Source organism: Eptatretus burgeri, chromosome 11 (genome assembly GCF_056783735.1).
Source record: "Eptatretus burgeri isolate ZD-2024b chromosome 11, Ebu_testis_v1, whole genome shotgun sequence".
NCBI classification, from domain to species: Eukaryota; Metazoa; Chordata; class Myxini; order Myxiniformes; family Myxinidae; genus Eptatretus; species Eptatretus burgeri.
This window is the reverse complement of record NC_140971.1, coordinates 82,387,855-82,410,105: the sequence shown is the minus strand read 5'-3', so window position 1 is coordinate 82,410,105 and position 22,251 is coordinate 82,387,855. Positions and strand designations below refer to the sequence as shown.

Here is a 22,251-nt window from a genome sequence, read left to right as displayed (position 1 = left end):
AACATCTCGAGAGAAAAATGAGAATGATGAGGATGTGGAAGTTGGTACCACAGGTGGGGAAAAAAATGAGGAATGGATGAGTGGAGGTGAGCAGTGATTCTGGATTTTGGGAGTTTTGCCAGAAGGTGGTGGATAGTGGTCCATGTGCAGCCTGCAGAAACCTGGGGGGGGGGAAGACACATCACAGAAAGAGCAGAGGGTGCAAGACCAGAAAGGAGGCGGTAGACAACAGAGAGACCACCGACCTCTCGGGAAGGTGATCGGCCCATAGACTCGGCTTCATCGTGGTATATTCCAATAATATTGAAGGCGTTTGTGTCCATTGAAACAGATCTTGTCAAAATGGACATATTATCAAGCAGAAGAGACGGAGACGGAGACAGATAGATCGATCAATATCAATCTTTAGGTTAAAATTATTATTGTTATTATTTTTATTTTTATTGTTTTTTTTAAAGCAATTTTTACCTGTCACTGAAGATGGACAGAGGTTATGTTTTCACCACTGTCTGTCTGTTTGTCTGTGAGCAGGATATCTCAAAAAGTTTTGGATGGATTCGGACGAAACTTGGTGGATGAGTTTGGTCGGTGACCACAACAAACTGATTCGATTTTGGTTCAGGTCCAGATGCAGATTCAGCCCATCAGTGCGATACAAACCATAAACTGCTCATCTTGGGAGAGTTATGCACTCTACCGAATATCATTCTGGTTTAAATTATTAATGTTGGTGAGGATTAACAGGTCTCAGGTTCTCTAACCTAGTGTGTGAATCGTATGTATTACATTAAGTGATATTTTCAAAACTGGTTACAATCTCCATTCCTCATCTTTGCCTATGTTTGGTGCGTCCCATGCATTTCAGGTCTCAAGGTGCCCGTGCTATCCCGTTTTGTACCTTGCTCAATCAGGGAATGCCTTTGGACAGTGACAGCGTGCGCAGATAAAAAGGCAGCCTTTCATCGAACACCACTTGTGCTCATCCACGGCTTTGCAGGAGGCGTGGGCTTGTGGGCTTTAAACCTGGATGCGCTTGCCAGTCGCAGGACCGTTCATGCCTTCGACTTGCTTGGGTTTGGCCGAAGTTCTCGGCCCCATTTTGTACACGATGCCTGTGCCGTGGAACATTGCTTTGTTGAGTCTATTGAGGCCTGGCGGGAGGCCTTAGGCCTACCACAGATGGTCCTGTTGGGGCACAGTCTTGGTGGTTTCTTGGCTGCATCTTATGCAATAGAGCATCCAGAAAGGTTTCTTGCTTTCCTTTAAATGCTACATTTTGTTGAGAGAACACATGATGAATAATCAAATAAGTACAGCACAAACGTTATGAACATGTACTTGCCATTAACACAATATGTGGTATCAAATTGAGTGTAGATAACATTACCCACTGTTGTTAAACGTTGTTTTTCTCAGGGTGAAGCACCTCATTTTGGTTGACCCTTGGGGCTTTCCAGAAAAGCCGCAAAATTTTGAGGATCGTCTTCCTACATGGCTACGTGCTGCCGGCCTGCTTGTGAGCCAGTTCAATTTGCTGGCTGGTTTAAGGATGGCTGGACCTTGGGGTAAGCCAATGTCCCCAACATGGATCCTTTTACTTCACAAGCAGAATGTTGAAGACTTCAGTGAAACAACTTTGTGTTTTCCTTTCTTAAAGGGTTTAAAATTTTGTAAAGTTTACATACCAAGCACTAAGTATAATATAGAGCATGCAGTGTTTGAAAAACAATAACCAAGGAAACCCTGTAGAAAATATGCTGAGAGCTCCAATGTTTGGTTTGACTTCTCTAACCTTTAAGGACTTTATCATGATGTGTATGCAGTACGTAGATGTCAGCTGGTTACATCAGTTGCGTGGGTGTGATTATACCTCTGATGTGCTTCTGACCCCTCATAAATGGTGTGGGCTCACAGTTGAAAGAAGGCTTGGAGATGTAACTAAAGAGATGGTAGTTCGATGGGAATATCGAGACCATTGGTAGGGTTATAATGGGAGTTTTATTTGAAATCTTTTTTTTTTTACAGAGTTTATGACTCGGGGAAGGACTTGATAAGGGAGGAGAACATGTGGACAAGGGAAAATTTAATGATAATACATGAGCTGCATTGTGGTGTACACAAGATGAAAGAACCTGATTAACTAAATAGGTGAGCCTCATGTTGGTAAAGGGTCAGGGAGAAGAGAAGAGTTCATGGGTGAGTGTGTTTTCAAATTATAGTAATTCAGGTGGGCTTGAATCTTAAAGTCCGTCCATGCATCCATTGAGACCATACTCTGTGTAGAGTGTTGGTGCTGCTTAAGCAGTCTCCTTGGCTATTGGGCACAATCCTGGATGGGTCACCACTCCGACACAGTATACCAGCATCCTGGCACTCATTTTGCCGACCTCGGAAGGACAACAGGCGGAGTCAACCCCACCTGGTATTAATTCAACAGCTGAGCAGGATTTGAATTTAGGATCCTCAGATCCCAAACCCACTACCCGAACCATCAAGCCAACACCAGGCATATATATATATATATATATATATATATATATATATATATATATATATATATATATATATATATATATATATATATATATATATATATATATATATATATATATATATATATATATATATATATATATATATATATATATATATATATATATATATATCTGTTGTGGTAAGAATCGCCGCTGATTATGTCTCGCACAGTAAAACCACAAAATCCACAAAAAACAACCATCCATCTGCCACCCAGACAATTGTTCCCGCTCATACAAACCATTCAACCAGATGGCACATGGTGCGATCGGCAGGTAAATCAAAACGTGGAGCGTGACAAGCACTCCCCTGATGTCCAATGGACATAAAGTCTTACACCAAAGTGTTGCCTCCGATCCGGAGACCTCAGCCCACCGACTCTGACAGACAGACAAAGATTACATGGTCAACATCAATTAAACATCAAATGGAGCAGCCTATCCGGATTTCAGGTTTATTTGCCCTTACCAGGATGTCATACCGATGAATATTTAACCAATGATGACAGCATTCGTCGTTTAAGCATCAGATGCACCTCCTGACTTATGGTGAGCATTGCCGCTGATTGTCTCACACGGTAAAATCGCATAATCTACAAAGAACCACCATCCGTCTGCCATCCAGACTATTGTTTCCACTAATGCAAACCATTCTAACATAATCCATCATGCAAACAAACCTAATCCGAACAGTTCGGTGTAGGACTTTATGTCCATTGACGATTGGGGGAGTGCTCGTCATGCTCCACATATGTCGAGATATATATATATATATATATATATATATATATATATATATATATATATATATATATATATATATATATATATATATATATATATATATATATATATATATATATATATATATATATATATATATATATATATATATTTTTTTTTTTTTTTTACATATATGTGCATACTTAGTCGAGGTTTGTATAAGAGCTAACACACACACAGAACATATAACAATAGTCTGGGATCCAGGGCACCAAAATTTGAGATGACCCGTCACAGAAAGATATACTTTGCAGACCACTTTTTTTTTGCAAGTTCAGACCCTTAGGAAACAGAATCCAGAGGCCTGCTCTGCCAGAGGAATTTCAAAATTGAAAAAAAAATGCATTTTTTACCACTACTACCCTCAAATAAAAAATCGCCTCGTGAAAAATTGGAAAATGCAGAAGGATAAAGTTTGCGTAATTTTAATTAAAATAGTACTAAACTTGGCACATTAATAGAACATAACATCCTTTAAAGTATTCACTATAAATTTGACTGAAGGTTTTCAAAATGGCCGCCATATTTCTAAGATGGATGCCATATTTTCCCATAGATATCTATGTTCATTATATTCTGAGTATTATTGCAATTATTCAAGGGTTTTGTGTTTGTTACAAAACCATTGCTTGGTTTACTATTTTTTTGGTGTAAAAAACCCAATGTATTGTGGCTGTATCTTTCGAAGATGGCTGCCATTTTGCATGACTGACGATAATTTGGTCCGTAAAGAAACATTTTCAGAATTGTGTTACTTGCTTGATATATGTACTATTCGACCTTTGAAAGTAGGACAAGAAAACACACTATTAAATTTAATGAAAAATTCAATATGGCTACCATTTTTTTCAAAATGGCTGTCAATTTCTGACTAAATGTCTGTTCTCACCACAGATTCGATATAAATGCACAACATGAGTTATTTTGTGTCTTTTATGTTGTGACCATCTCTAATATAATAAATACAAATAGTTTCACATGATGACACTTAGTAAAATTACATCTTTTTACAAACTCTTGCAAAATTTGACATGTATCATGTTGCACTCATCAATGAAAATGAATATTCCACTGACTAGTTCATTATTTAGTTTTCATCAGGAATCAAGAGGTTTGCTTCAATGCGTCCATATTTCAGTGGGTCGCCCATGCAAAGGCAAGCAAAAACACATTTCGAGTTGGCTCGAGTGCACAGGCAGCTCCGAAGACAGTTGCTCTTCTTGCATTTACAGAACTTTTCCTGTACAGCTCTTGGCTTTGGATCCTTTGTCATCAGTATTGGCACCAGTTTGCCATTCCTGATTTCTCTGCCGAATGCAGTTGCTATTGGGTATACTGGTTTCGAAATGTGAGCACTCTTACACACAGCCATTTGGTGAAGACTTCGTAGCAAGTGAAGGTAAAATGCATCCTCTGTAGGAGGCAGGCATCTGAGGTCACATTTTTTTCGTAGCGAAAATGTGTGCACGCAGGACATCCAGACTACCCAGGAAATCAGATTGTGTATAGAGGGCCAGAAAGAACAATCTAGCAGCTTCAATGACATCAGTCGATACATCAAGGATAAAGTTCTCACCATGTTTGCCATACTGAGCGAGTGGAAGAGGCTTTTCTGGATTGTCTACAGCACATTTGAAAGCCCGCTTCTTTCCTCTTTGGAATGGATAGCTGACTGTATCACAGCCACTCAAGATGTAGGCATTGAGGATAACAGAACATATTGTTACGGCTGTGGAAATTCGCAATACACCATAAAGGGTCCTCAGGTAAGATATATCGATAAGTCCATGTGTAGTTAGCCCAAACCCGTTGTTTAGAGGGAATATGTAGCGATTCATTCGGGCTGCGACACTTTAGTTAGCCATGTTTCTTTTGCTGTCGTTATTTTGGTGCAACAACAACAACGAACATCGCCACAACCAACATCTCAACGATCACGCCATTCACTACACGACGCCAACAATCACGCCATTCACGCCACGACGCCACCTTCCACAACTACGCTACCACCATCTTCGCCACTCGCCATTCAATGAGCACCGTGCGGTCACGATCTCCGCGGGACGGATGAAAGGAGCGGAGTGGCAGCAGCAACAAGGGTGCGAAGGGGCATCTCCCACCAAGATCTCCCGCCCAAAACGCCTGCGCAAATATCTCCCGCCCGAATTTTCCTTCCCTCGTCGTACGGCGCGTGGAGAAGAAAACCAACAATGCCTGTGGGGTTTTCCCGCCATTTTTCCCACGCTTGGTGAGAAAAGGGGAGGGGGTGGCGCGTCCTCTCCCGATTGGTGGATGCGCGGTGTAACGCGGCCGGGGGAGAGGAACGCCCCCCTTCGAGGAATTTTCTGGAAGCGCCTCGAAGGAAGGAGGAGCCAAGAACGGGGCAGGGCGGAGCCCGACCCTTCAAAAGGCGTTGGTGTAGAGAGTCCCTGTTCCCTTGTCCTTGGAGAATTGTCGAGAGTTGTTGGAGAGTCCTTGCTCTTGGTTCGTTCATTCGGAGGAAGAGGTTGAGGTTCTGTTTGTTCGTTCCTGTCAGGCGGACGACACGTGCAGGCGCGAGGCACGAGCCCAGTGGACCATGCCGGAGGGACTAGGAGTTACGGTCGCCAAGGACTCTACATGCTCAGGGAAGTCGCGACTTCCATTTCTTTTGGGTTCTGTGTAAAAGTGTGTGTGTGGCGCCAGTCTGGTGAAGTAGAACTGTTTTAAGTGTTGCCGTGTGAATTGCATTATTCAGTTGTAGATCTGCGTGTGTCTCTTCGCTCGCTTTTATTGTGTTTTCTTGCTTGACTGTAATATACGTGCCTTCCATGCTGCCGTGTGGCGCGGAATAAATGTGCTGGTCCAATTGTTCCCCGTTTCGCTGCATCCTTTCCTTTGTTGGAATCTCCATCTTGCATCACGTAAGGGATTAATAGTGGGGTTAAAACACCCGGTAACTAATATGAACCGTTAAGGTCGACGATAACTCCGCTCGGTTATCCTTGTCGCACGGAACGAGCCGCTTAAGCGGTTCGTGTCTGGAGTCGACCTGTGGCGTGGTACAACTCCTCGGTACGCTATCCGCGCGGGTACTTAGGTAAATCGACCATTCGGCGATCGGACCCTATTTCGCGCGGGTAGAATGCGGACTGAGTTGTGATGAGGTTAAACCCCCACCCGTGACTAGCTCCCAGCGTTGTTCTGAGAGGGTCACGACTGAATTGCACATTCGGTGGGCGAAGCAGCCGCTATTGGCTACACGCGGTCGTTCGCACGCCGGCGGGGTGCGAATTCACAACAATATTTAGTCCTGTACTGATTTCGTAGGGTTGTAATATAGAATACCTTATTCTCAAGAAATAGGGGCGCTTCTATCTATGAAATCAGTTTTTCAAATGCATCATTATATGGATCATTCTCAGCTTGCTGTTTTGTGCCAGTGATCCTCTTGTTCATGTAAGTTGTCATGCAAGAGCGGTGATAGCGAAAATCTGCGACAACTATGTCAATGCTACCACTATCAAACGTATGTAATCTCTTCAGCATGACTTCATCATGAAGGTTTCTTGCTTTCTGTTGAATCGGTTTATGCCCTTCTAGATCTGTGATGAGCAAGAGCTTCCATTCGCCCTTTTATCTCACTCTTTGCAACAAATGAAACACTGGTGCTTGTATCAGATAGGTTGCTCAGAACTTGACCTTGTTCCCATATGTGCTGTGTTGGAACTAGAGCTTGATTCGTCACAATTGTTCACAGTAGTCTTAACATTTCGTATTTTCTGTTCAACTGTCTTTCGGTTTGTATAACTGTTATCACATTTTGCATGCATTTTTGATTCATGTAGCATAAAGTTATGTTCATCTATAATGTCTCGTTCCAATCTAAAAGCGACTTCATCCATTCATTTAGTGACAGCATTAAGAAGTGCTGGATAACCCAGTGGCATTAATTGTTGGATTGGTACAGTTTCTGATGCATGCTGACAAATTAGACATCTGGAATAATCTGTGTCAGATCGGGATCTTTTCTCCCTTGTGTGTTCTGGTTCCATGATTTATTCAGTCTACTCCACCATGCCAGATAATCTGTGGAAGAAACAAATATGTACTATAGGTTGCAGTCTAGAATAATACAAGAATATCTTTGTATCTCAAAAACATTACATGTACAGCCACTTGTAATAAGACAATTTCTTCTAAAGCAAGAACAAGTATGCACATCTAAATAAGGACCGCTCTCTTGCACTAAGTGACCTGACATTCTAGAGAGCTAGATGAATGTTGAGATTTACCATTTGTTTTATTAATCTCATTGACTTGATATGTATTTAAATAAATTAGGATTTGGGGCATAGTTCATCTCAGGTTCACAATATATATATATATATATATATATATATATATATATATATATATATATATATATATATATATATATATATATATATATATATATATATATATATATATATAAAACATGTATAACATGTCTTGCAGAAAGTAGTACATTGGTCAAAAGTTTGAGTGGGGGGATTTCCAAATTGATGATAGGTTTCATTTGCCATTATATCGTTTCTTTACATGTTTTGATTGTATTTTTTATCATTATGAGTGCAGAAGTATATAATCTGCGATATGAATGTAGCATTACTCACCTTCTTCTGAAAATTGATCGCCAAACAGTCATTTAAAGGTGGCTACAGTGATGACCTTCTGGTTATTTACCACCGGAGCAGGTGCACTTCCTGTGCTACTTGCATGTCAACAAATAATTATTAGTAGCATCATCAAACAGACTAAAACAAAAATTTCATTTTCACATGTTATTAATATGCATCTTAGGAAATATAATGGGAGGGTTATATTTGTATAAGGACGGTAAGTAGACTATTAAAATGCTTGTAATTCTGTTGCCATGGTAACCAAAAATCCTAATGTTTTGGCATTATTTAAATATTGCATTCAGAATAGTTAATTAGCTGACATATTTTAGGCAGAAGTATTTTATATTAAATTAATTAATCTTATTATTTAATGTATTAATGCTATTCCGCCTAAAACTTTTACATGTAACCAGGCCTCTAATTGGTCCGTGGCAAGTGGGTTCTATATCTAATTTTTTAAGGTATGGGTCAATGTGTAAGTGTGCCAAGTTTCATGCTTTTAACACAAAATGCACATACCACTGCCTTAGCCGCCCTACTATTTTGGGTATGTTTTGTTTAATTGATAACATGGTCACTTGACATATATTATGCAACATTCCAATGTGGTTTCATGCATACTATAACAACATATGTACCTTTTGCTGTGGAGATCTGCTTCAATGTTGTCGTCTGCGCGTATGCCAATTTGGAAGAGAGGGAGTATTCATTGTTTCAAAATGCATTTTGTAATATTTTTATTACTTTATTTAAACAAGAAAATGAAAATGTTATCTTAAATATCCAGCCTGATATTAGTTGTGTACATGATTTTTAAATAAAATAAAATTATTTAATCATTTGACATGTCAAATATTCTATGAATTTTCTTTTAACTATGGGTATTTTTATTGAGAAAAAAATAAGTATTTTAGAAGATAAGGGCCGTATTTATGTATATTTCCAAATTATTTATCTGAGGGTCACAGACATATGAGAAACTCAAAACTTCGCAATACCTTTTTAATATATGTGCTAAATCGTTCGGGTCAACATTGGGAGGATAACAGATTTGACACTAGAAACAAGCCCCAATACATTGTATTGCACTCTCTAATAGTGTAAACCATGCAATGGTTTTATAACAAACACAAAGCAATGAAACAATTTGAATAATACTCAACGTATAATGGAAGATTGATATCCATGGTCAAACATATTGTCCGATCTTGGAAAAAAATGGCGGCCATCTTGGAAATTTTATGTCAAAAGTATAGTGGCAATTTTCAGGATGTTGTGTTCTATTAATGTGCCAAGTTTAGTACTATTTCCATTAAAATTACCCTAACTTTATCATTCTGCATTTTTCATTTTTTTACGAGAGGCGAGTTTCGATTTGAGGGTAGTAGTGGTAAAAAATGCATTTTTTTTCCAATTTTGCAATTCCTCAGGCAGAGCAGGCCTCTGGATTCTGTTCCCTAAGGGTCTGAACTTGCAAAAGAAAAGTGGCCTGCAAAGTATATCTTTCCGTGACAGGTAACTTCATTTTTAAGGCCCTTTTTGGACCTTGGATCCCAGACTACAAGGGGGTGGAGAGGGAAGCACAATAACAGTATGGAACACAGACATTAGAAGATCTATGGAAGAGAGAGAAAGTAATAGGATGGGTTATACGGGGTAAACAAGATGGACACTCCAGGGACTTTCAGCAAGGAAAATAGAGAATTTGAAAGAGGTGGATTTCGGGTGGATTAATAGGTGTAGTAAAGATCGTGGTTTTGGATAGGGGAAGATGTGAGATGTTGGTGAATAGCTGTTTTGAAGACCTGGAGGGAGGAGCGGGATTGATGAGAGTGTGGGAATTTGTTCCAGAGGTGGGGAAAATAGAGGAATGAAAAAGTGAAGGTGAGCAGTAGTTCTTGATTTTGGCAGTTTCATGAGAAGGGTTTGCTGGCAGACTTTGAGCACCCTGCGGAAACATTACGGAGACAGAGCAGGGGGTGCAAGGCTGGAGAGGAAACGGAAGAAGACAAAAAAAAACACCCACCTGCCTGCGGTGAGATATTGAAAGACCCAAAGACTTGGCTTCATCGTTGGAGATACCAATGATCCTAAAAGCCTTGGTTTTCCACAGCATGAAGCTGAGCTAGGTGTCATTTAGGAGCACCAGACCAGAGGGGAGAGCAGTACTCCATCAGGTCGCAGACGAAAGCTTTGTAAGTGGTCAGGAGCTCAGGTGGGCCGAGGAAGGACTTTGCACGACGAAGGCTTCCCAGTCGGCAACTAGCTTTGATGGCCAGCTTGGAAATGTGGCTTTCCCACGCCAGATAGTGAGACCCAGAAGCTTGAATGAAAGGATTTCAAGAGTATTGTCAAGAAAGTAGATGGGGGGGGTGGTGTTTTCCGGAGAGACAGTTGGATATTTTTTGAACATAAATCAGAAAAGGAACATTTACTTTAGCAGTACTTTGGCTCTGAATTTGTCTTGATCGTGCAAAGAGGAGTGAGATAATTGTTTTACTCTGTCTGCCTGTCTGACAGTCAAACATAACTGAAAATCGTTCCAAACAGGAAACTTACTGGACTGTTTTTAACTGTTTGAGTGCTGAATTTTTTAAATTATGCAACAAGAAACTGTGGTATTTTCTTCAGGCAAACTGAATAAAATGTCTACTGTTTATAAGGCAACCATCGGAACAAACACTTAAATAGGAACAAGCAATACAGGTTGTTGACCGTTTACGCAGGCCACGATCGTGGCCAACAGCATGTTCCCATCAGGCCACGATCATGGCCAACAGCACTCAAACAGTTAAGGACGATATTATAAGTGACACAATCGCCAGGCACCAATAACTAATGCAGTGTGTTAAATAAGTTGGTGTAAAAGAAGCTGCATCAATGGTGGCAAACTTCCGAATTATGTTTTTTTAATACGACCTTTAAAATCTTTGTTTTATTTCAATTGAATTTTTACAGTATTTGAACACTGTAGAACACAAATCACCTTGTTGGCACTTTTCAAAAGCCTTCCGTTTAGCAGTACTTGGACGAAACATTATGGCAATTACGTCATTACAACCAATCATATTCGCCACTCGAAGACTCTGCCCACGTCCTTGTTTCTCAAGTCAGGGTGGGGTAAGGTGTTCTATGAACTCTCCAGTTACCGCCATCACCGAATGTTGATGGAGGTTATATTTTCACCCTGTTTGTCTGTCTGTAAGCAGGATATCTCAAAAAATTGTGGATGGATTCGGACGAAATGTGATAGACAGGTTTGGTGTTTGACAAGGATGAATGATTCGATTTTGGTGAAGATCTGGATTCAGATCCAATAGATAAAAAACGTATATATGTAATGTATGTATATAGATCCATCCTGTCAGTGAAATACGAAACGTAAGCTGTTCAGCCTGGCGGAGGGTTGCCCTCAACCTAGTGCCATTCTAGTTACTTGTGTATTGAGAAATACCAAAAATTGGCATTTCTTAGACCAATTGTGAGTGTCTTTCTGAGAACTATTTTAATATCCCAAGTCCAACTATCTTCGATTAAAAAAAAATTTTATTTTTATTTTTACACGGCTCTGATGACTGCCCAAAACCATTATGCCACCGAGTCTGGATGCCCTTAGACCGATATTTGTTTATAAATGTTTTGGAATAAAAATGGAAAGAGAAAATTGATGATTACACGGAGAAATTGTGACTGCGGCCATGCAGAAGTGATGTATAACTGCCAGGACCTTATGCTAAAAGTTACTGAGCACCCATTTTTCTGTCCATGCTGTTGAACACGATACAGAATCCAATGGAATTTGATCATATTAATTTTAATCATATTCATTTGAAATATTGGAGGATATTGATCATGTTTAAGGTTCTAAAGTTGATTTAATGAGAGTTCAGTGGACCTAAATGATGAGGATAGGAAAGGAATTATGTGGTGCGACTACGGACATTCCACAGCGATGCAACATATACGCTTCTATTGCTATTTGAAAGAAGGTCCCTCCTCCCCTTACTTGCCCCCATTCATTCACCCAGCGACATGTCCATCTCTCTGGCATCGTGTGCTTAGTTTTGGCGAAGGTAAATCACGTTCACATGACCTTGCTCCCATACCTGCCTCGCGAGTTGGACGTGGCAACCTGCAATACAGCCGATGCTCAACTTTAACATTGATTTTGTTTTTGATTGGCTTAAATATTTTTTTTTAACTTTTGTCGGCATTTAAGCAATTGATTGTTTACTGCTTTATACTGAATCCAGTTTGACGTCGTAGTGTAGTTATTATTATTATTTTTTAATTGCAAGTCAAATTTAAACCAACTTGCCTTCTTGCTCTTTTAGGACCTGGCTTGGTTCAGAAGTTTCGTCCTGACTTTACCACCAAATTTTCGTCCATGTTTCAAGACGACACAATCTCAGAATACATTTACCATTGCAACGCACAGGCACCCAGGTGAGTCTGATGGATGACGCGTTCCTAGATTTTGTAAATGCAATTGCACATTGATTTGTAGCCAATCAACGCCTGTCCCTTTGCATCTGGCATTTGAGGATTGTAAACTGGCTCGTTCCTGCTCTTGAGTATAGATTTGACATTATCTACAGATATAGTTCGCTGGAAAAAATTGCCGAATGCCAAATTACTGTCGTCACTATTTTAAATGTGTTGATGCTTCTTCGTCTTCAATTATTGAAACAGGTCTAATCTTTGAAATTGTCGGTTCGGTCCATCAGCATGGCACAGAGTTTTATGGCAGTTGTCTTTGATCTCTCTCGTCTAGTTTTGATTCTCCGCTCCACGAGAAACTGTCAGATTGGTGCTTCACAGACAGGGCATTTCCTAATTGAGTGTCCCATTGGGCAGACGGTGCATCAAGCTGATGTTGCAGATCCTGGCCAAATTCCAAATCTCTGTTTAAGTTGCAGTCAAACATCAGGTCTGTCCAGTCGGTTTGTGAAAGATTTGGCCGAACTTTATATACTTTATGAGCCGCCGATCTCGTACTCCGTACATAAATTAAACATTGTGCTTGGATTCTGTGTGCTTTTCTGGAATCAACCAAGCACTGATAGAATGCACGAAATTGATTAGCATTCTAGTTCTGAGCTGTGAAAGGCCTCTGGTCTGTGTCAAGGATGAGATACATTTCTCCACGATACTGGAAATGGTGTAAAGAAGATCTAACACATCAGAGGTTGATTCAACTCTGTACTCCATGGAATAAAACATTACTGTTGTCTTGATTTCAATTGAAACAAGAAAGCATCTGAAGATGCAAAGCTCGTCTGCTTTGTATTCGGTCTTCTTTTTCTTCGTCTGTATGCGAAACCGTACCTTTTGACCTTTTCACCTTTTGACCAAATTCTTAATTTGACTTCTCCATATTCTCATAATAAAGCTTTGTTGAAAATTTGATGACAAATTACTGTCGTCAAAGGATGATCAAAGGAAATTGGATGCACCGAAGCTCAATTTGGAGGAGAGCAAAGGGGTTGAATACCTATTGACTCGAGACATTTCGGCTTTTCATCTTTAATTAATTTGTAAAAAATTCTAAAAACATGTTTTCACTTTTTCATTATGGGGTATTTTTTGTCGATCGGTGACAAAAAATTTAAATTTAATCTATTTTAAATTCAAGCTGTAACAACAAAATGTGACAAAAGTCAAGGGGTGTGAATACTCTCCGAAGGCACTGTGACATGTCCACTAATAAACACGACCACCCCACTCACGTCTGGATGAAACTGTTATTCAAATATTCCAGCAGTTCTTCATAAATAGGGGGGGGGGGTTACATGCTTCCTTGTCTCCTAGCAACCACTGAAAAGGGTTTAAAATATACATACAGTGCCTATAGGAAGTGTAAACCCCCTTTCAAAATTTTCACCTTTTGTTGCCTTATAACCAGGAATTAAATTGCATTAAACCAGACTTTTTCTACCTTTATTTACACATCATAACCCACAACTTCAAAGTGAGAAACAAATTCCACAAATTTCAGAGAATTAAGTTTAAATACAAAACTAGAATATCTTGGTTAAGGATAAGTGTCCACCCCCCTTGTAATAGTAATTGTAAATTAGTTCAGGTGTAACCACTCACCTTCAAAATCACACACCAAGGTAATTGGCCTCCACCTGTGTAAAATTGTCGTAATTATGATTATTTCAGAATAAAATCAGCTGTTCCTGTAGGTTTTCACCGCTGGGTCGTGCATTTCACAGCAAAGACTCAATCGTGAGAACCAAGGAGCTTTCAAAAGACCTACCGGATAAAGTTGTGGAAAGGCACAGATCAGGGGATGGGTATAAACATATGTCAAAGGCCTTGAATATCCCTTGGAGCACAGTCAAGCCAATCATTAAGAAGTGCAAGGTGTATGGTACCACCAAGACCCTGCCTAGATCAGGCTATCCCTCCAAACTGGATGACCAAGCAAGGAGGAGACTGATCAGAGAGGCTACAAAGAGGCCAATGGAAAGTTTGAAAGAGCTACAGGCCTTTATGGTAAAGACTGGCCACTGTGTGCATGTGACAGAAGTATCCCAAGCACTCCACAAGTCTGGCCTGTACAGTACGGTGACAAGAAGGAAGCCATTCCTCAAAAAGCCCACCTTCAGTCCCATTTGAGGAATGCAAAAAACACTCCAGAGTTTCTGAAGCCATGTGGCAAAAAGTTTTGTGATCTGACGAAACAAAGATGGAACTTTGTGGCCAAAATGCAAAACGTTACATTTGGTGCAAACCCAACACAGCACATCACCCAAAGAACACCATCCCTACTGTGAAGCATGGTGGTGGCAGCATCATGTGATGGGGATGTTTCTCATCAGCAGGGACTGGGGCACATGTTTGGATAGAAGGGAAAATGGATGAAGCAAAATACAGAAAAATCCAAGAGGAAAACATGCTGCCCTCTGCAAAAAAGCTGGAATTCGGACGGAAGATCACCTTTCAGCATTACAACGACCTGAAGCACACGGCCAAAGCTACACTGGAGTGGCTGAGGAACAAAAAGATAAATGTCCTTGAATGTCCCAGTCAGAGCCCCGACCTAAACCAATCGAAAATCTGTGGCATGACTTAAAGATTCCTGTCCATCAACGCTCCCCACACAACTTGACAGAGCTTGAACAGTTTTGAACAGAAGAATTGGCTAATATTGCCCAATCAAGGTGTGTAAAGATCGTAGAGACCTGTCCCAATAGACTCACAGTTGTAATTGCTGTCAAAGGTGCTTCCGCCAAGTATTAACTCGGGGGGGGGGGGGGTGGACACTTATCCAACCAAGATATTCTAGTTTTATATTCATAATTAATTTTCTGAAATGTGAAGAATTTGATTTTCACTTGGAAGTTGTGGGTTATGATGTGTAAATAAAGTTGGAAAAAGTCTGATTTGATGCAGTTTAATTCCAGGCTCGAAGGTAACAAAAGGTGAACATTTTGAAAGGGGGTGTAGACTTTCTATAGAGTGTGTGTGTGTATGTGTGTGTGTGTGTGTGTGTGCATGCATTGGGTCACCGAAATAGGTGACCCTTATTGTCAGTAATTCTGTCTGTTTGTTTGGATGTTTGTTCGTTTGTCATCAGCATTATTGGTAGTAAAGGCCCTGTCACACCTTGACGTTTTAGCCAGCGTATGGCAAGGTATCAAAATGTATGTAAAACGCTGGCGTACGCTGAACGATTGATGTTTTTTTTAAGTTTTGTGCGTATAATAACGTGTTGGACGTATGCATAACGTATTAGTAACGTACACAGAACGTTTTAATCACATATAGATAACTTATACCAACGAATGCTGAGCATGTTGTCGGCGTTCACAACCTATGCCCAATGATAGTCTAACTTATGCACAGTGCGCGGCAGCGTATCGCCGACGATCACGTTGCGTAGGCTATTCATAGGCTGCAGCTCGACGATTCAAATCATAACCGCCCTAGACATCGAAGTGTGAAGCCGCTGTCACACCTTGACGTTTTAGCCAGCGTATGCCGATGTATGAAAAATTTGCCGAACCAAGCTGGCACACGTCGAATACGTTATGGGTAAGTTTTGTATATGTTAATAACACGCTGGCATAGGTCGTAGTACGCTGGCATACGTCGTCGTTCGTCAAGAAATTTTCAGCATGTTGAAAATTTATCGACGTACTCGGCGTATGACACGTGTTCCGCATATGCTGGCCATAAGTTGTAGGCACGTTACGCGATCGTTGACACACGTTACTTGTACGTGACTCATAAGTCGAAACGCGTCAAGGTAATGGTTAGCGTCAGTGTTCCAGACTCCCTGGTTTTTTTTTTTCTTTCTTTCTTTCTTTCTTCGGTATGACTGTGATGTTGACACTTCGATTTCTAGTGCGGTTATGATTTAAATCGTTGAGCGGCAGCCTGTAAATTAAATTATATTATAACCGCACTAGAAATCGAAGTGTCAACATCACAGTCATACCGAAGAAAAAAAAAAAAACCAGGGAGTCTGGAACACTGACGCTAACCATTACCTTGACGTGTTTCGACTTATGAGTCACGTACAAGTAACGTGTGTCGATGTGTGTCAATGATCGCGTAACGTGCCTACAACTTACGGCCAGCATTATGCGGAACGTGTGACTCATACGCTGCCATATGTCGAAAAATTTCAAGCATGGAAAATTTGTCTAACACCTCGGCGTACTACGACGTATGCCAGCATACAAATATGTATGCCAGCGTACTACGAAAAAAAGCCAGCGTACTACGACGTATGCCAGCGTGTTCTTAACGTATACAAACTTACCCATAACGTATCCGACGTGTGCCAGCATTTTAGCCAAATTTTTATACGTCAGCATACGCTGGCTAAAACGTCAAGGTGTGACAGGGCCTTAAACGTGGGCGGATTTTGACCAAACTCGGGTGGTAGGTACATCTTATGACCGAGTGCTTTGGAAATTGTGATGGTTGCTAGGGACGCTTTGGTTCCCTAGCAACAACCGAAAAATCGTCAAAATCGGTACCGTTCACGTGAAATCAATTCCGAAAGCCATTATCCCATGTAGGGTTAAGAAATTTGGCAAGAATGATCTACAGGTGATGCTCTATCAAATGTATTCCAGGTTTTGTGATATATGGAATACTTTACCCTCAGCACCCCCTACAATTAGGGTATGCGCGAAAATTTATAGCCCCCTAGCGACCAGGTGAGTGCATCGATACGAATGAAACTTTGCAGGTTCATGGTACTCAATGAGTACTACAACTTTGCCTCAGGACATATTGACCGATTTCGCTTAGGTCAGGGGTCAAAGGTCAATTAGTGAAAACATCGATAATATGCGAGAGCTGGAGGTGCCTTCGCGCCAAATGCTACTCCTCCTTGGGTTATGATCGGATGGTCATGAAAATTCACACTAATCGTCTGGAATACATTGTGCACAAACAATCGAGCCGGATTTTCGATTTATATCTTTGTTCACCCACAGCACCCCCTCGAACTTTGGGGATTTCCGATTTCAAACCGCATTTTCGGTACTTTTCATTCAAATGGATACCGAGTAGTTATCAGTAGATGGAACTGGATGAGATTTGATATACATAATCTTAAGGTGATTCGCTATCCGCTATATGACAACTGTAGCTTCCCGTGTTAGCACACGCACACACAGAAGTGATTGCAAAATCCCATCATCTGCTGCACAGTGGGTGGGCTAACTTCCGAGTAAGTTTCTGTTCGAGTCCATAAGTTAATGGCGAAAACCTTGGAATAACTGAACGGAAACTGAAATTGAACTGAAATAACTGAAATTTATAATCTTGTTGTTCGAATCTGGTTTGCATGGGAATTCTGAAAAACAAACAAAAAACCCGCAAATATGGTGAAAGTTTTGGATCGTACTTTCACTTTGGTGAGATCACCTTGTTTCAATAACCACAAATTTTTAGATTGTCAACTTTTGCACATCCACACAATATAAACAAATAAACAAAAGCTGTGGCAACGTTCGCTTTCTGTATATGTGTGTATATATATATATATATATATATATAGATATATATATTTTTTTTTTTTAATTTATAGACCATGACAACACAGGGGGGCCCTTTGAAAGAGTAAAAGGTTTTAAAATTATGATTTTTAGATCCTCATGGAGGATCTCGAAGTCTTACTCACATTGTTGTTCTTGTGGACTTTTTTGTTTCACAGCCTACAGTTTTCATCAAAACTTCCTGAAACTTGGCGTATAGATGTAAAAATACCCCGCGCAGACAGTAACGATCTCCAATTTTGAAAATTCCTCCTAGAAAAAAAGTTATGACATCAAAATATCTCCGCTAATAGAAATCGCCTAAAAAATTATCTCTGAAACTGGGCAAGTTTTTTGAATTCTGTTTGTGGGAATCGAACAGGGCATTAGCAGAGATGAATTCCCGCATATATGGTACATCACTATGACGTCATATCAATTTTTATGACGTCATTCATATTTTTTGACATTTTTTGTTTCACAATCCAGAGTTTTCATCGGATCTTCGTGAAGCTTGCCATGTATATGCAGAAAGCCCACACGCAGGCAGCAACCATCTCCGATTTTGGAAATTCTCCCAAGAAAAAAAGTTGACGTCATAATATCGCCGCTAATGGAAATCGCCTATACCATTATCTCCGAAACTAGGCAAGCTTTTTGAATTCTGTTTGCGGGAATCGAACGGGGCATTAGCACAGATAATTTATCGCAAACCTGATACATCACAATGACATCATATTCGTTTTTATGACGTCATCATTAAGAGGACGAGGATCTTAGCTCATTCGAGCTTGTTATATCATTGAGACTGCTTGGTATCTTGCTGTGCTTCAAAATGACTTTCGCTTACAGAATATGGGCTGACAGGATGGCCTCGAAGTACGCACATTTGCCTCTAAGCAGTCTACCCTGGGTTTGAATCCCGACCCAGCCTTAAATTGTCATCCTGGTGTTTCACAGGCAGGGTGATTCATCAATATGTGTGCCGTCCCTCGGATGAAAGTTAAACTCTGTGTCCCATCTGCTGGCGTTGGTTTGGAGACATTAAAGATCGGACAGCGATATCCTTCGCGAAGAGTAGGTGAGCTATCGCCAGCGCACTGAACATAGTACAAATTCCTGCTCTAACCGATAAGGGGCACTGCATCGTTCGCAATTTTAAAGCAGATGACAGCTATGAACTGTCATCTGCACCCCTGCAAGAACTGATGCCATCCCACAGCCACGTGCTGCATATGAACGATGACTCTTTACTTTGATGGAATAAGGACGTAGACCTGAGCACACAACGGTTTATGTGAAACGGTGTAACTCTCTCTACTATGAGAGTTGCCCTTGACGTCCTTCGTGTCACTTTTCCAGATAGACCAGGATGTGGAATGGCAGAGATCACGTGTAGCCCTGCCTTAAATCCACATTGTCCTTTATTATGGGGACATTTGAACGAGCAAGTGTTTGCAAAAGGCTGCACGCTCTCAAGAGCTTGAAGGCAAAGTTGTGGAATTGTTCAACTCTCCCGACAGGTACTCGTATCGCAAAATGGTGAACAATTCCTTCACTCTGGTCAGAGGAAGTGCAGAAGCAAAATGATGGTCACATTGAGTGAGCATATTCGCGATAAGAATCTCCAAAGATTATTATTGTTCATATTATATTATTGTACACATTGTTGCTTTCAACTCATTCAAATTTTTCAACTTTAATTGTCATTTTGTACACCAGGTTAGAACGACTGCCTGGACTCGGGGTATGCACACTCACCTCTGAGCCATGTAGCCTGGGTTAGAATCGCAGCACAGCTGTTTAAACCATCATCCCATTGTTTTGCACGCAGTGCGGAGCATCAATGTGTGTGACATCCTTCGGATGGACGTTAAACTGGGTGTCTCATCTGTGAGCATTCCTTGGTGTACGTTAAAGATCCCACCGTGTCCTTTGTGAAGATTAGGGGCACTGTTACCAGCACCCTGTCCAAATGCAAAAGTACTGTTCTCACCTATAGGGGACACTGCATCAGTAGCGGTGCAGCACCACTGTGAGAACTGATGGTAGCCTGCAAGCACATGCTACATACGAAAGACCGACAACAATGCAACTGTCATTTTTTTAAAGAAATTTTGTTTTTAATGTTTTTTTAATTTTATTTCAAATCATTCCATTTCATTGAAAACCTTTTGTTTGTTTGTTTATTTTTCTTTTTGTCATGTTTTTTTTTTTACCCCCCTCAGTTGTTGCCATGTGCTCTCAAGGTTTGATTCCGTGCTCTAGTTTTTGATCGTAGGTTTGATTTTGTGTTCTGTAGTGCAGTGCCCACAATGATCACCATATGATCTCGTCCGTTTTGGTCAAATTTAAACTCCTGGACCTGAAGTTCCAGTACGAGAACATGTTTATAAATGTGCTTGTGGCAGTCTGCCAAATGTTTTTCAAACCCAGAACCAGACAGCTCAATATTCCTCCCAGTGGACAAGCATTTGTACTCCGTGCTTGGCTCAAAGTGCTTTGGACTGAAGTTACCGCGGCCTACGGCTGAGGGCATGACCTTGTGGTTAGGCAGGAGCCGAGAACCTTTTAGGCTTTGGCTTTGGCATGAGATTGCTTTCCACTCTTTAAAAGTGCATTAAAGCCACATTGCTGTGTTCCCACGTCAGTTTTTATTAACGTTTCCTTCCCAGCCACATAATTTCTGAAACTGGCCCATTGAAGTTAAGGCAATAACATATGAAACAGGTGTTACTGCAATAACCCAGGTATTGGTGAAACGCATTACAGTCGACATTTAAAGACGATATACTTTCCATGTCAGTAAATTGTTATTTATTGAGTCCAAACAAGTAAAATGAGGAGAGAACCAAAACATAGACATTTGCACTTGAAAAACCTATTTAAAATGTGAGTGTACTTTAAATTTATTGACATTGTTAATGATCTTTCAATGACTTTTTTTATTTGAAGGATTGCATATCATTTGATGAAAACGCATAACAAGCATTTGCACATGACTTTTCGAACATGCTAGCGTTGAACGCGTCACTTCACTGACGGTAGTCAAACGACATAACTTGTATATGCGACTCGTACAGATTGCCCGGCGAGATGAAGACATAGCAGCACACGCTTGCCGATGTTGAGCTGCATCTGCTGCATCATGCACACATTGCTGTCGAGGTGGTGACATAGAAGAACACGCTTGCTGATGTTCAGCTGTATAGGCATCACGCTTTGCTTGCCGACTCACTGTGCTCAAATTGCCATCCCGACATTGTTGATGTTGTCATGCCAAGCCAAGATGACGTTGTTGAGCAACATTGCGATCAACAAATGTCTTCATGTTACTTTTTGGCAATTTTAGTGCTTGTGTAATGAGCAAATAAAATGATGTATCTGTTAATTAAAAAAAAAAAATAGATATAATTGAATATTGGAGTAGATTTTAAGTTGGCTACCTAGCTGTCTTTCTGCAGTTTTATCAGTAATCTTGATTAACGTTAGTCACAACAAAAGGAAATGAGCTTTTGAACAATAATTGTCATGCAACAACGAAGAAATGTAGGTTAATTAGTTATGGCTTTTAAGCAGTTATCAGAAGTGGTTTCTGAAATAATACACCACTTCTCATTGTGTCATGAATAGTGCACCACTTTAATAAGGAACGTTAATGCGATGATTACGTTGTTATGACACAATTATTGTTATTGTTAATGTTACGTTATTACTACCAGCAAAGTACCAGCCCTATGGGCTATCTTGTTCCAAGCGTGCAACGTGTTCTTTGTTGTTTCGGCAACAAACCGATGCTTCGATTGCTCCCAAAAATAAAAAAAAATAACCCTGGTTACGTACCTGAAGCAAAAACATGCCAACTGCTTATGTGCAGATATAATACGTTGTGGTTGTACAGCTTGGATAATTCCAATTGCACTCAGCTGTAGGCTAACACCAGAGGCCTGTATGTACTGTTGGCTTCACAGGGTCCATGATACCTATTGGATCCAACATTTCAATGTCTGTTGAGTCTTTTATCAGTAGCCTCGGTTTTACACTTAACCGAAAACTTATAGGAAGAGCATGCTCGTTGTGAATATGACATTTCTGAAGATGTCGTGGGCTTTCCATAGCACCATAATGGTGGATGTATGATTTATAAAAAAAACAAAATTTTCAGGTTGCAATAGTGGGTGGCGTCAGACGAGCTGTCCAACCAATGAGAATAGAATGGACATGCATACCAACACTTGCTCCATCATATGCAGAAAATTGCTCCATTATATATAGATTGTG

The 22,251-nt window shown here is 40.4% G+C and overlaps 1 protein-coding gene and 1 pseudogene across 10 annotated transcripts in view; one reads left to right on the top strand and one right to left on the bottom strand.

The window, feature by feature from the left end:
• LOC147017495 ((Lyso)-N-acylphosphatidylethanolamine lipase-like) overlaps window positions 1-22,251 on the top strand; it is a 179,648-nt gene that overhangs the window by 148,443 nt on the left and 8,954 nt on the right. For all 10 annotated transcript variants that reach the window (XM_085847200.1, XM_085847202.1, XM_085847204.1 and 7 more), the window contains 3 exons: window positions 866-1,247; window positions 1,417-1,565; window positions 12,298-12,409. In XM_085847200.1, the coding sequence (XP_085703326.1) occupies window positions 866-1,247; window positions 1,417-1,565; window positions 12,298-12,409 (643 nt within the window). The remainder of the gene's footprint in view (window positions 1-865; window positions 1,248-1,416; window positions 1,566-12,297; window positions 12,410-22,251) is intronic.
• LOC147017496 (uncharacterized) lies at window positions 4,405-11,979 on the bottom strand (annotated as a pseudogene).